Source organism: Lepus europaeus, chromosome 11 (assembly GCF_033115175.1).
Source record: "Lepus europaeus isolate LE1 chromosome 11, mLepTim1.pri, whole genome shotgun sequence".
NCBI lineage: Eukaryota > Metazoa > Chordata > Mammalia > Lagomorpha > Leporidae > Lepus > Lepus europaeus.
In genome coordinates this window covers 50,965,877-50,977,670 of record NC_084837.1, presented here as the reverse complement: position 1 = coordinate 50,977,670, position 11,794 = coordinate 50,965,877, and the positions used below count along the sequence as shown (strand labels likewise).

General features: G+C 58.4%; 1 protein-coding gene across 3 annotated transcripts; it reads right to left on the bottom strand.

The window, feature by feature from the left end:
* Positions 1-1,656: 1,656 nt before the first annotated feature.
* On the bottom strand, positions 1,657-7,147 carry SLC22A17 (solute carrier family 22 member 17). Of its 3 annotated transcripts, none has more exons than XM_062205425.1 (7): positions 4,467-4,556; positions 3,722-3,762; positions 3,446-3,591; positions 3,173-3,278; positions 2,821-3,038; positions 2,407-2,518; positions 1,657-2,277 (listed from the first exon to the last, which is right to left on the bottom strand). In XM_062205425.1, exons 2-7 carry the CDS (start codon positions 3,757-3,759, stop codon positions 1,989-1,991), a joined length of 909 nt encoding a protein of 302 aa, XP_062061409.1. In that variant the 5' UTR covers positions 3,760-3,762; positions 4,467-4,556; the 3' UTR covers positions 1,657-1,988. The 3 variants fall into 3 exon arrangements, with proteins under 3 accessions (XP_062061409.1, XP_062061407.1, XP_062061408.1); XM_062205423.1 differs by lacking the exons at positions 1,657-2,277; positions 3,173-3,278 and adding exons at positions 6,607-6,710; positions 6,800-7,146 and having other exon boundaries at positions 2,428-2,518; positions 3,722-3,887; positions 4,467-4,621; XM_062205424.1 differs by lacking the exons at positions 1,657-2,277; positions 2,407-2,518; positions 2,821-3,038 and adding exons at positions 6,607-6,710; positions 6,800-7,147 and having other exon boundaries at positions 3,169-3,278; positions 3,722-3,887; positions 4,467-4,621.
* Positions 7,148-11,794: the final 4,647 nt, after the last annotated feature.

The following is an 11,794-nucleotide window of genomic DNA, read 5'->3' as shown; positions in this document are numbered from 1 at the left end:
TCCTCCTGGTCTCCCATACGGGTGCAGGGCCCAAGCACTTGGGCCATCCTCCACTGCACTCCCGGGCCACAGCAGAGAGCTGGACTGGAAGAGGGGCAACTAGGACTAGAACCCAGCATCCATATGGGACACCAGCGCTGCAGGTGGAGGATTAACCAAGTGAGCCACGGCGCCGGCCCCTCATCTTCCATTTTCACAGTGGTAAGACAAGACAAGAACGAGAGCAGTACCTACATCAGGGGCCTATAAATAGTCTGTGATAAAAGTTCTTAGCAACGCATTGAAATCATTAGGGAGGGTCCAGCAGCATGGTGGCTGGGTTCACAGGGCCGGACACAGACTGGCAGAGGGGCGGCAGAAAGGAATGTGGTGTACAGACCTCTCTGAGTCCTGGAAGGGGCTGGCTTCATCAAGACCTCCATTTCCCCAGGAAGCCTGCTCCCTGGGACCACTCTCCAGGAATCGGCCTTTGGTCGGGAATTAAGCCCAGCATAGGAGGCTGCCTCTCTGCCCTCCTTCTAGAAGCAGCCACCGGTGCTCCCAACCCTGGCCTCCTCCTCATTCACGTCGCTAGGCTCAGACGGGTTTCTTGCTCTGTGGATGACGGCCCGGTGCCTTAAGCATCAGGGACAGTACTGGTGTGTGAATCGGTCACGGGAAGCATGCGCTGAAAGAACTCAACCAGCCGCGGGTGTTTCAAAGCTGAAGACGACACAGCTCCCTGCCCTCAGGGGCTTACTGTCTAGTGGGGTGGTTTAAGACACACTTAGGGTACGTTATCTCGTTCTCTCCTCGTAGCGACCCCTGAGCAAGGCGGAGGTGCAGAGATCTGTCCCTGGTGGTAAAGCCAGGCCAGGGCTTGCAGGGGAAGACAGGGCCTGGTGTGGAGGGAAGTCCGTCTCTCCCTCTTCTGCTTACCAGCCAAGTGCCCCAAGATTAGGATGAGCTGGGGAGGCGTCAGGGGAGAGCGCTGTCTCTGGGATCTGCTCTTAGCTTGGTCACCGTTGGCTCGGGACCCTGGGTCAAGTTTCTGGAGTGTTCTTATCCGTAGAAGAGTGGTCGTCCTGCCGCGGGCATCGTTGCTTGTTCTGGACCACAAGCAGTCCCCCTGGCGGGAACAGCACCCAGATTTTGCTTTGCTTCTCCCCAGCTGTCAGTGACTGGTGTGGGGGGTGGGTGGGACCCAAAGATACAATCCCCCAGAGACAAGCCTTCCAGAAGCCTTAGTGCTTCCCCCTCCCTGGATCAGGAAGCCTCTTGGTTCTGAACTGTTCAACATCTCGTTCTGCTCCTTACATCCTGTGCGCTCCCCCTGCGACCTGCCCTGCTGTATCTAGTAAACTCCTGCTTTGTTTCAGTTCATTAGGGTCTGTTTTTATTGCTTATATCAAAAACCCAAAAATGGTCCAAACATCTGCCTTGCGCTGTGGTAAGAATCATGTGGGAAGTGCATAAAGCGCCCGCTCCAGCCCTGGCAGCGCGGTGAGCAGTCAGTACGGGGGTGGGGTGGGGTGGGGTGGGGTTGGTCTGCAAGTTACTACCTGCCAGGGGGAGGGGAGGGTGGAAGGGAGACTGCTACTGGTCTGTATTCCACTCGGGGAAACCTTCTCCCTGCAGACAGAAGGACAACAGAAGGGAAGGCAGTCCAGGCTATGATTTGCTTGTTTATTCAAAATGTCTTTATTGAAACAGAATGATAGAGCAAGAGAGAATGAGGTCTGGGTGGATGTCTTTGGGCACAGGATGGAGCCCAGACCCAGTGTTACAGCATGGAGCTCGCTCCCTGACCCCTGACCCTGACCCCTGCCCAGGAAGTGAACACAAAGCAGCAGGGAGGAGGCGGTGTGGGGACAGCCCTCTGAGCGCTGCTCCTCTGTGGCTGGCGGGAGGCGGGGTGGCCCTGCCTCGCTCAGTCTTCCCGATCTCCTGGCCGGGCCGAGGCCACCTCCCTGCAGGGGCCAGCCTCCCGGCAGGCTGACAGAGGCTGCTCAGAGGGCAGGGTTGGGGGTGGCAAGCAGCGGGACGTGGTCGCAGCGGTGCGGCGGGGGCTGCCGCAGCAGGGACGGCCGGCGGCACAGCTCCCCGTCCCGGAGCACCTCGGGCAGCAGCTTGCGCTTGGTCTCTGGCAGGAGCATGATGCTGAGGATGCAGAGCAGCGCGCAGGCCGCCAGCACCACGTGCTGCAGGAAGGCTCCGTGGCCCATGTGGAGGCGCTGGGCCGGGCCACTCAGCCCCCCGAGCGCCCCCAGAGCCATGATCAGGCCCAGGCCGCGGCCCCTGGGAGAAAGGAGGCGGCACTCAGCCCGGGGGTGCGGTCTTCGCCCCAACCTTTCGCCAGCATCCTCCCCTCCTCCATCTTCCCAGCCCCGAGGCCTGGCCCTGCCCGGGCAGCACCGCTGCTCTCACCGGACAGTGGTCGGGATGACTTCGGCAGCAAGGAGGGTGCTGAGGATGGCAGCAGCTTGGGAGGAGAAGAGCCCCAGGACAGAGAAGGTGGTGACGGCAGCCTCGTTCAGATCTGGAGGACCAAGAGGGGGATGGTGGGTGGAGGGGGCGAGACCAGGCCTGGCGCACTGTCCCGGGCACCTCCTTGGCCTGGGGACCCTATGGTTCCAGTTGGGTGGACTCTCGGTAGTCGCTAGGTGACTGGAAGGACACACAGGCTTGGTCATGTGGCCAGCTGGAGGCTTATGGAAGCCGGAGGCAGGGTCTGGACCTAGTCTTGGGAGGCCTGGGCCAGAAGCTGTGGCTTGGCCCGGCTGGGCACTTCGGCTGGGGTTCCTTGTAGAGCCCACCCCGTGGGGCAGGGAGGATGCTCACAGTCCCACAGGCCCAGCAGGACCAGAGATGCGATGCCAGTCAGAGTCATCGAGAGGAGCAGGATGCCCCGGCGGCCAAATCGGTCCACGGTGACCCCCAGGAAGACGCAGGCCAGGGCTGCCGTGCCGCTGGCCAGCAGGGAGCACAGGTAGAAATCCGACGGGCTCCCTCCTCCTCCCACTGGCTGGTAGCAGTGGCGAATGGCATGGGCGATGAAGCTGTGGGCAGGGGTGGGGAAGCAAAGAACCAGTGTCTGCACCTGCAGCCTACCACCTCCCTGGCTGGCCCCCTAACCCAGCCAGCCCCCATTCCGGCGACTGGCCTGGCCCACAGCTCAGACACGCAGGCTCACTTGGTGAAGCCCAGGATAAGCAGATTTTTCCAGATGTTGCGGTAGTTGAGGAGGGAAGCGAAGGAAAAGGAAGATGTTGCAGGGAGAGGGCAGGTGTTCTCCAGGTCTTTGGGGGAGACAGAGAGGAGCTGTCTGTTAGAAGAAACAGCCACGCCCCTGGGATCCTCCCACGTGAGTGGTGGGATCCTGGGAGGAGGAGGCACGGCTCGAACCCTGCAGAGGGCTCCATCATGCACACATGGGGCATCACCTGCAGGGCCCCTGGTCTCTTACCCTGCAGGGCTTCTTGGGCTTCCTCCCCCAGCATCTGCCCATGCGGCCGGTTCCGCTCAGCCAGGATCCTCAGCACAGACTGGGCCTCCTCGATCTGCCGCTTCACTATCAGCCACCGCGCGGACTCCAGAAACAGACCCGGCCAGCTGGGGACAGGTCGGCGGGAGCACACCATGAGGCCTCCCCTTTCCAACCCAGGGAAGGGACCTTCCCACCTCTTGGGGGCTGGAGGCAGAGATGGGGCTGGCCAGATGACCGGCGGAAGGCAATACTGACCCATAAAACAGGAAGAGGATGCAGGGAGCGGTGATCATTCGCTGCAGAAACCGCCAGTCCTTAGAGACAAGGGCCAGGCCCAGGAACAGGAAGTGCCCCCCCACCCCCACCAACTCCCCTGCCAGGGCCACCCGAAGCCTCTGTGTTGGGTCGCACAGCTCCAGGCCTGGAGACACAGCAGGAACGGAGGGAGGAGAGGCCAGGGAAGGAGAAGGCAGGAGAGAGGAGAGGGGAGGAGGGAGGAGGACAGAGAGCAAGGTCAGACCCTCAGTGGAGGCTGCAGCCGTCACCTCCCACAGACTAACCGCTGGGTGGCAAGGGGCAGAGAGACGGTCCAGCCGTCTCTCCTCTCCTGCAAACCTAGGGGGACCTCGGGTTAGAGGCCCTGCGAAAGGCATTCAGCATTCCCAGTTTACAGCCCTTCCTTAGGGGTCTCTTATTCGACCTTCACATCAACCCTTGTCCAAGGCCACAAGGCTAGTCAGGATTTCATTTGGTAAACCAGAGTCCCTGACGGCAGTAAGTTCAGGCCTAGGGAGGCGCTCCAGATCATGGCAGGGAGACTGGTGGGAGAGCTGCAGGAGCCTTCAAAGGCCTGGGCAGAAAAACAGCCAGGATCCTGGGCAGCTGAAGTATGGAGCTGCAGAAGTGACTGAGGGACCCCCAGGGGGCAGTGGGAATGGCCTGGGGCCACAGACAGGCAGGTATGAGATCCCAGGAGGGACCTCTGCGAGATGCCACTTACGCATCAGGTAGACACCAAGGTCAATGCCAGCAAGCAAGAAGCCCAGGAGGAACCGGAGAGCCATGACACCTGTGGAGGAGCCGGCAGCAGCCCCTCCCACTCCACAGGGGCCCACCAGCCCCAAGGTCAGCAGGACAATCCCACGACGGCCAAACCTGGACAGCAGACAGTGGAGAGGGCTGCTGGTTATCTACAGTCCCTGGGGGAAGAGTTGCTGGGTGGGGCCCAGCTATCCACTTCAAGGCTGAAGATATGATGAGCCTCTGGGAGCCAGAGGTTGGCCTGAAGGGAAGGGACCATGGGCAGCTGGTTGCTGGCTCCTGGGCACTGGGGCGAAGTTGTGGTTCTGTGGGGGAGAGGCAGCCACTGGCTCTTGGGAATACACTGTTGGTCAGATTGGGGCATTTAGCCAGGGATGTGAGATCACCCATCAGAGGGGACAGATCTTGCTTAGGGAATTTGGGATCATTAATCCTTGGGAACAGAGCCATTGGTCAATGGGGATGGAGCTTGTCTTGCTCACACTAACCAGAGGAGAGGGAGTCATTGATATATGGGGTTGGAGCTGCTGCTCTGTAGAGATGAGACCATTGACCACTTGTCCACAGGGATAGTACTGGTCAGTGACCTGGGGGTATGAGGACACTGTCTACAGAGTTGGGACAAGTCTACAGACACTTAAGAATGGTCAGGGGGATTGGCCAGTGGCCAGGAGATGGAGCTGCTGGTCCATGGTGCTGGGTCTACCTCGTTAATCCAGGCTCAGTGGGGGGTGGGGGTCCGACTAGCAATCTCAGAAACTGCACAACTGATCTCTGGGGATGGAGCCATTGATTCGTGGGGTGAGCAGGAGGCTGCGGGTCAGTGGGGGTGAATCCATTAATCTGCGGGGTAATCAGTGAGGATGGGGTCACAGACTGGGGAGATGAGACATAAGATGATGCTTTTGACTGTGAGCCAGTGAGGTCAGGGATAGAGCTCTTTGGGGCTAAGACCACTGCTGGATGGAGACAAAGACTGGGGGCAAGGCGGCAGCAATCCCTGGGAGTGAGGCTACTGGCCCAACAGGGTAGGGCGTTTTCCTATGAGGATGGGCTTATTGATTGATGTGGTTAAGGCTACTGATTTTAGGAGACTGCATTACTGATCTTTACAGTTGCGGCCATTGTTCCATAGGAACAAGGCTACTGATCCTTGGAAATGAGATCGTTGAAGTATGGGATGGATTACCGACCTCTGCTCCACAGGCTGTGTGACTGTTGGTAGTGAGGATGGGCATTGTCCTTAAGGTACTAAACTACTGAACACAGGGATATCCTTGACCCAAGGGAGCTGAGCTATTAACACATTCGGATAGGACACAGATGAGTGGGGATGAGTCTAAGAGTCCACACGGATGGCCAGTGGAGTGGAGGAGCTGTCAGGTGGTGGCATTCAGAATCAGAGAGGATGAGAGTCTTCATGTGTGAGGAGTTCCTGGTTGGGAGGGTTGGAGTGATCTCCGGAGCCGAGGCTACCGACCCATGGAAATGGGGACTGTTAATCTAAGAGGGTGCCGCGGGAGGCCTCGATCCAAAGGGATGGAGTTCGTTGATGGCAGACATGGCACCCTGGGGAGGGGTGTAGCTCCTCAGGTATTACCCACTGCAGTGTGGCAGGGGCTGTCGTCAGAGATGGGTGATTTGTAAAGTTGAACACTCGCTCACTAGGAGTGCAGCTGTTGCTATTTAGGAATGAAAGTATTAGGAATGAGGCCACCAGGAGGGAGCCAACAGCTGCAGGTGGGCTCTTAATGGGTGGGGTGGAGTCTACTAAAACACAAGACTGGCAAGGGAGAGGGCGAAAGTGACACGGGCACAGGAGGGAGTGCTGGGACTTTGATCTCAGAGAGAGGGTTGCTGGTCAGCAGGGATGAGCCCAGTAGTTGGCACAGATGGAGCCATCCCCTTGTGCGGAAGAGGTATGGAAGGTGTAGCTTGTTGGGGGGTGAGGCTGAGGCTAGCCTGGCTCACTAGACAGAAGTCCAGAGAAGCCTGCAGGGTCCAGCGAATGGTCCTCCGCCCCCCGCGGGACCCAGCTGCTTGGGCCAGCTTCCCTGGGACCTCCTGTTCCACCAGACCTGCCCCTCAACAGCCCTCACCTGTCTGCGGGGTAACCCAGGAACAGGTAGCCGGAGGCAAAGCCCAAGATGAAGAGGATCTGCTCCAGGATCACCTGCCAGCCCAGGTCACACACCAGATCCCACTGGGGACGGGAGAAGGGGGCAGCGGGCATGAGGCTCCGCATCGCGGCGCTCAGCCCGCCCGGGACCCGCGGCCCGCCCGCGGCCTCACCTGGCCGATGGCGTTGGTGGTGAGCACGGGCAGGCCGTTATAGTCCCAGTCCTTGAGGCAGTGGTTGAAGTCCGGCGGGGCGAAGCCACTACACGCAGGGTCGGTGCTGGTGGCGACGCGGCTGGCGGCGCTGGCTGCTAGGGCCGCGCTGGCGACGCTGACGCCGCTGGCATTGGGGGGCTGTTCCCAGCCAGTGGCATTGGGGGGGAAGCCGCCGTAGTGGCAATGCAGCGGGGGCGCCAGCGTGAAGATGGGGTCCGAGGCCATCCCCAGCGCCACGAAGAGCACGGGCAGGCAGCAGAGGCCGAGCTGGAGCTGCTGGCCGCCGCCCAGCGCCCCCACCTGGGCCAGCAGCGCCTCGAAGCTGAGGGGGCCCGGGGGCACGGCCAGGGACAGGCTGCTGCCCAGCCCGCCGCCGCCCGCCGCGCCCTCCCCCTCCCGCTCGCGCTCGCGCTCACCCTGCAGCTGCTCCGCGGGCACCGCATCTCCCAGGGTCCCGACCTGCTGGGGCGGGGGCAGGAGGCTGAAGCGCAGACACCCGCAGAGCACGGGGAGGGGGCGGAGGGCCGCGGGGGGCTCCGGGGGCTGGGGGGCGCGGAAGCAGGGAGCCGGGAGCGCCGGCGCGGGCACTCACTCCGTTGGAGCCGGGGGTGATCTCTACAGAGCTGTCGATCTTGCTGCCGCCCCCGCCATTCGGCTCGGGGGTCCCGGTGGCCACCCGGGGAGCCAGCTTGCCGACCGCAGGGGCCCTGCCGGCCCGCGCCGAAAGGATGGGCTGTCCTCTGGCCCAGCTGCGCGCCGGGGCCGGACGCCAAGAGCGCGGAGAGACCCCAGTCCGCAGCTCTGCAGCCGCGGGCGCCTCCTCGGTCTGCGCCGCTTTCCCCTCCCCTTCCTCCAGACTCTCCTCCCCTTCCCACGTCAGCAGAACCTTGGGCCCAGACTCTTCGTCAGAGGGGGAGGGGCCGGGGGCTCGGTCGTCGGTTCCGTGGGTCTGCGGGCCATTGCGGTAAAAACGAGAAGAAAAGCTGAAGGATAGCAGTCAGCCCAGACCAATGCCAGAGATTCCTCCTGTGCTGCCGGTTTTTCCCCGTCATTCATTCATTCGCCTCTCCTTCCATCAACTCATTTCTTCATCAGTGAAATCTTTCTTCTTTTTAAAAGCATATTGAAATTTTTTGAGCTAGTGTGTGTGTGTGTTTTAGATTTATTTATTTCTAAGGCAGAGTTACAGAGAGACAGAGGTCTTCCTTCTGCTGGTTCACTCCCGAAATGGCCACAGTGGCTGTTGCTGTGATGATCCAAAGCCAGGAGCCAGGAACTTCTTCTGGGTCTCCCATTTGGGTTCAGGGGCGCAAGGACTCGGGCCATCTTCCACTGCTTTCCCAGGCACATTAGCAGGGACCTGGATCAGAAGTGGAGCAGCTGGCGCTAGAACCAGTGCCCTTATTGGATTCTGTTATCATAAGCAGTGCCTTTACCCGCTGTGCCACACAACACTGGCCTCTTCATCCGTGAAATTTCCTAAATGCCCACTCTGTCCCAGGCCTTGTGCTAGGCTTTGAGGATAGGCCTGGAGGAGGTTCTGGGAGACGTAGGCATGTATACCCGTGTTTCCAGGCAGCTGATGCACAGGGAGACTGGATGGGCGTCGCACGCGACTTTAGTTTCGGGTCTCTGCAAGGAGACTTCTTTGGGTCCCACCACCCCTGTGTCGAGTGAATCTTCATCAGCTCTCAACAGCATTGGACACGGTTGACTACCCCTCCCCCTAAGCACTTTCTGCCTTGGCTGCCAGGACCCATGCTCCCCGGGCTTTCTTTCTCCATTTCAGACTCCTGCCCTTCCTCACTGCCTTCATTGTCCGCAGCCCTCGGAGGCTTGGTCCCAGGCCCTCCTCTCACCGCACACTTTGTCTTCACCTTGGGACTTGGCCCTCGCCCACAGCTGCCACCACCACGCAAAGCCGGCTCCCAGACTGACATCTGCAGCTCCCACCTCTCTCCTGAGCTCCAGACCCATGAAAGAACAAGCTCTTGTTGGTTTCAGCATTGCTGACCCACAGGGGCCTCAAACTCAGTATGTGCAAGACCCAACTCATGCTCTCTGCAACCTGCTGCTCATGCTTCCTTCTACGGTGCTGGTACCTTCATCGCCCAGTTGTGGGCAGAGCCTCGAGCAAGAGCCCAGGAAATGCCTTCCTTACTCCACGTTGAGTCCTGCCCATTTGAACCCTCAGCTCTCTCCATCTTGACCACTTACTCAGGCTGCGTTAGGCTTCTGATTCCTAACAGGTGTTCTGCGTCCACTTTCCATCGTCTGTTATTTATAGTGCAGTGCAAGTGGAACAGTCTTTTCACAATGCAGATCTGATCACGTCCCTTTCCTGCTTCACTGCCTGCAGTGGCTTCTCCTCACCATCAAGCTAAATATTAACATTCAAGAGGCTGCACACGTGGTCCTGCACACCTGGGCACAGGCTCTCTGCAGCTCCATCTCACTCTTCTAGTTCTCTACACTACAGCCACACTGACCTTTCCCCCAGTTTTTCCTATGTTACAGGACCTTTGTAAGACCTGGTTCTTTTAAAAAAATATTTGCTTTATTTGAAGGGCGGAGAGAAAGAAGTATTTTCCACCCACTGGTTTATTCCCCAAATGCCTGCAACAGCGAGGGCTGGGCCAGGCTGAAGCCAGGAGCCCAGAACTCAAACCAGGTCTCCCACATGGGTGGCAGGTACATGTACTTGTGCCATCGACTGATGCCTCCCAGGGTGTGCCCTATCAGGAATCAGGAATTGGAGCCGGAGCTGAGATTGGAACCCAGGTACTCCCACTGGGGATATGGGCGCCCTGAGGACATCTTCAGTGCTGTGCCAAACGCCCATCTCCACCTAGCTTTATGCCTAACAAGGCTTCTTGGCCAAGTCTTCCTCATCCGTCAGCTGTCAGCTCCAGCATCTTCACCTCAGAGAATCTATCCCTAACCCTTCGAATTGCTGCTCACCGTGTGGCTCATGGCCGGCAGCATCTTTATGACCTTGTTGGAAGTGCGGAACGCTCCCCTGAGACTCAGGTCCAGTGTTCATGGGTGCGTGTACGCACTTCTCTGGGGGACTTGATACCTGGGGTACATTCTGCTCCCATGCCAGGTGAGGGCTAGAAACAGGTGTCGTGTCAATCTAAGCCGGGAAGTCTACCCAACTCCTCTACACTGACCCACAGCATCAATTTGTCTCCTCTGTTGAGAAGTTTCCCAACTAGGAGAAACTTTTTTTCTTCTCCTAATGCATCAAACTGCCTCCCAGCATTTCCTCTCCCTGAATGCATTGCAGCATCTCTGTGAGATTTATTTCGGTAACGTTCCCTGGGAATTCGTTTTTCTGCATCATTCTACCTGTCCTGGAAGATAACCCCTGACTTTCACTTGGTACCAGGTGGCTTATATGCAGTACTTTGTTAAGTCTTTGTACCACCCGTGTAAAACCATATTAAAAAATATTTTATTGGGCGCGGCACTGTTGTGTAGTAGGTTAAGCCTCCGCCTGTGGCGCCAGTTCATGTCTTAGCTGCTCCTCTTCCGATTCAGCTCTCTGCTAATGGACTGGGAAAGCAGTGGGAGACAGTCCAAATGCTTGGGCCCCTGCACCCACATGGGAGACCCAGAAGCTCTTGGTTCCTGGCTTTGGGTTGGCCCAGCTGCAGCTGTTGCTGTATTTAGGGAGTGAACCAGCTTTCTCTGTTACTCTACCTCTTAAATAAATAAAAAGATTTTATGGAAAGGCAGATCAACAGAGATTTCTTCACTGGTTCACTCCCCAAAGAGCTGCAAAAACTAGGGCTGGGTCACCCATGTGGGTGGCAAGGGTCCAAGTATTCAGGCCACCTTCTTCTGCTTTCCCAGGTGCATTAGCGGGAAGCTACACCAGAAACAGAACAGCTAGGACTCAACTGGGCTGTGCCATGCCAGCCCCTGAAAACCATTAGTATTAAAGCTGAGGCCAGGACATGGATGGACCGGCACAATCGTCCAGATACAGAAGTACACAGCAGACCTGAGATGTGAACTGAGACCCGACTCCAAGCTAAGCGCGTGAAATTGGAAGATGATGGATGGCCTTCAACACATAGCCATGAATTCTGTTGGCCCCAGGGTATGGCAAATGGGCTTCCCTTTGCCAGGGAAATGAGAAAGGAGATGCATCAGGCTGCCCAGAGACTAAGAGTGGGATTGAAACTGGGGTGCCCCTAATCTGCTTATCTAGGGAAGACAAAGAGTGGGTCCATGGCTTGGACCTTGTCCCTCTCAGAGTGGCCCTCCTCCCCCCGCCCAGCTAAGCCATAGATTCACCAACGTCACCCAAGTCCTGAGGCCCATGGACGGCTGACACCTTGTACCTGTCTCCTCCTTAGCCCCTCTGAAAGATGGTTTGTCTGAGACGACCAGCAGGAAGTGGCCACTAAGGGGCTAGATTCTCCTGGGCCAGTGAGGAGGCAGCCGGGTTGCCTACGGTGTGGAGCCAAGAGGCTGTTGGTGGAGGTGACCGCTGCAGGGCAGCATTTTTGGAGGGTCTTGTGTGTCCAGCCTGTCCCCATCTGCACCTAAAACAAGAAGTCCTGGGGGAAGGCCCCCATGTCAGCCAGCAGTGTCTGCTTCCTGGGACCCTAGTCCTCGGTCGCTCTGGGCTGTGTCCCCCCTGGATCAGCATCCAGTGTGAAGTCTCCTTCGCTGGCCTCCGTCCTCCCCGAGGTGGTCTCTTCACTTCATCCCATTGCTCCCAGTCACCAGTGCCGCTCCAATCTGGGGTCGGTTGAGTTTTCATGTGCTTCTTTTAACGGATTTCTTGTTATCTAGGCCATCCTCACCAGCACGGCCCACTCACCACACACCTGCAGAACCAGGCCTGGTGCATCATGGGAATGAAAAGTTGCTGAAGAAGCAAGCCAAAGTCCCCCAAGTTTGTGTGTCCCACAGGCATGGCTGAGGGCTGCCGGGCTC

What these genes read in the sequence shown, in the direction of transcription:
- SLC22A17 (XM_062205423.1), bottom strand. Translation starts at nt 7,066, where the DNA reads ATGGCCTCGGACCCCATCTTCACGCTGGCGCCCCCGCTGCATTGCCAC. An exon ending in CTGGGTTACCCCGCAGACAG is followed by an intron (nt 4,622 to 6,606) that starts GTGAGGGCTGTT and finishes TCTGCTGTCCAG; the next exon opens with GTTTGGCCGTCGTGGGATTG. An exon ending in CCTTGGTGTCTACCTGATGC is followed by an intron (nt 3,888 to 4,466) that starts GTAAGTGGCATC and finishes CTGTGTCTCCAG; the next exon opens with GCCTGGAGCTGTGCGACCCA.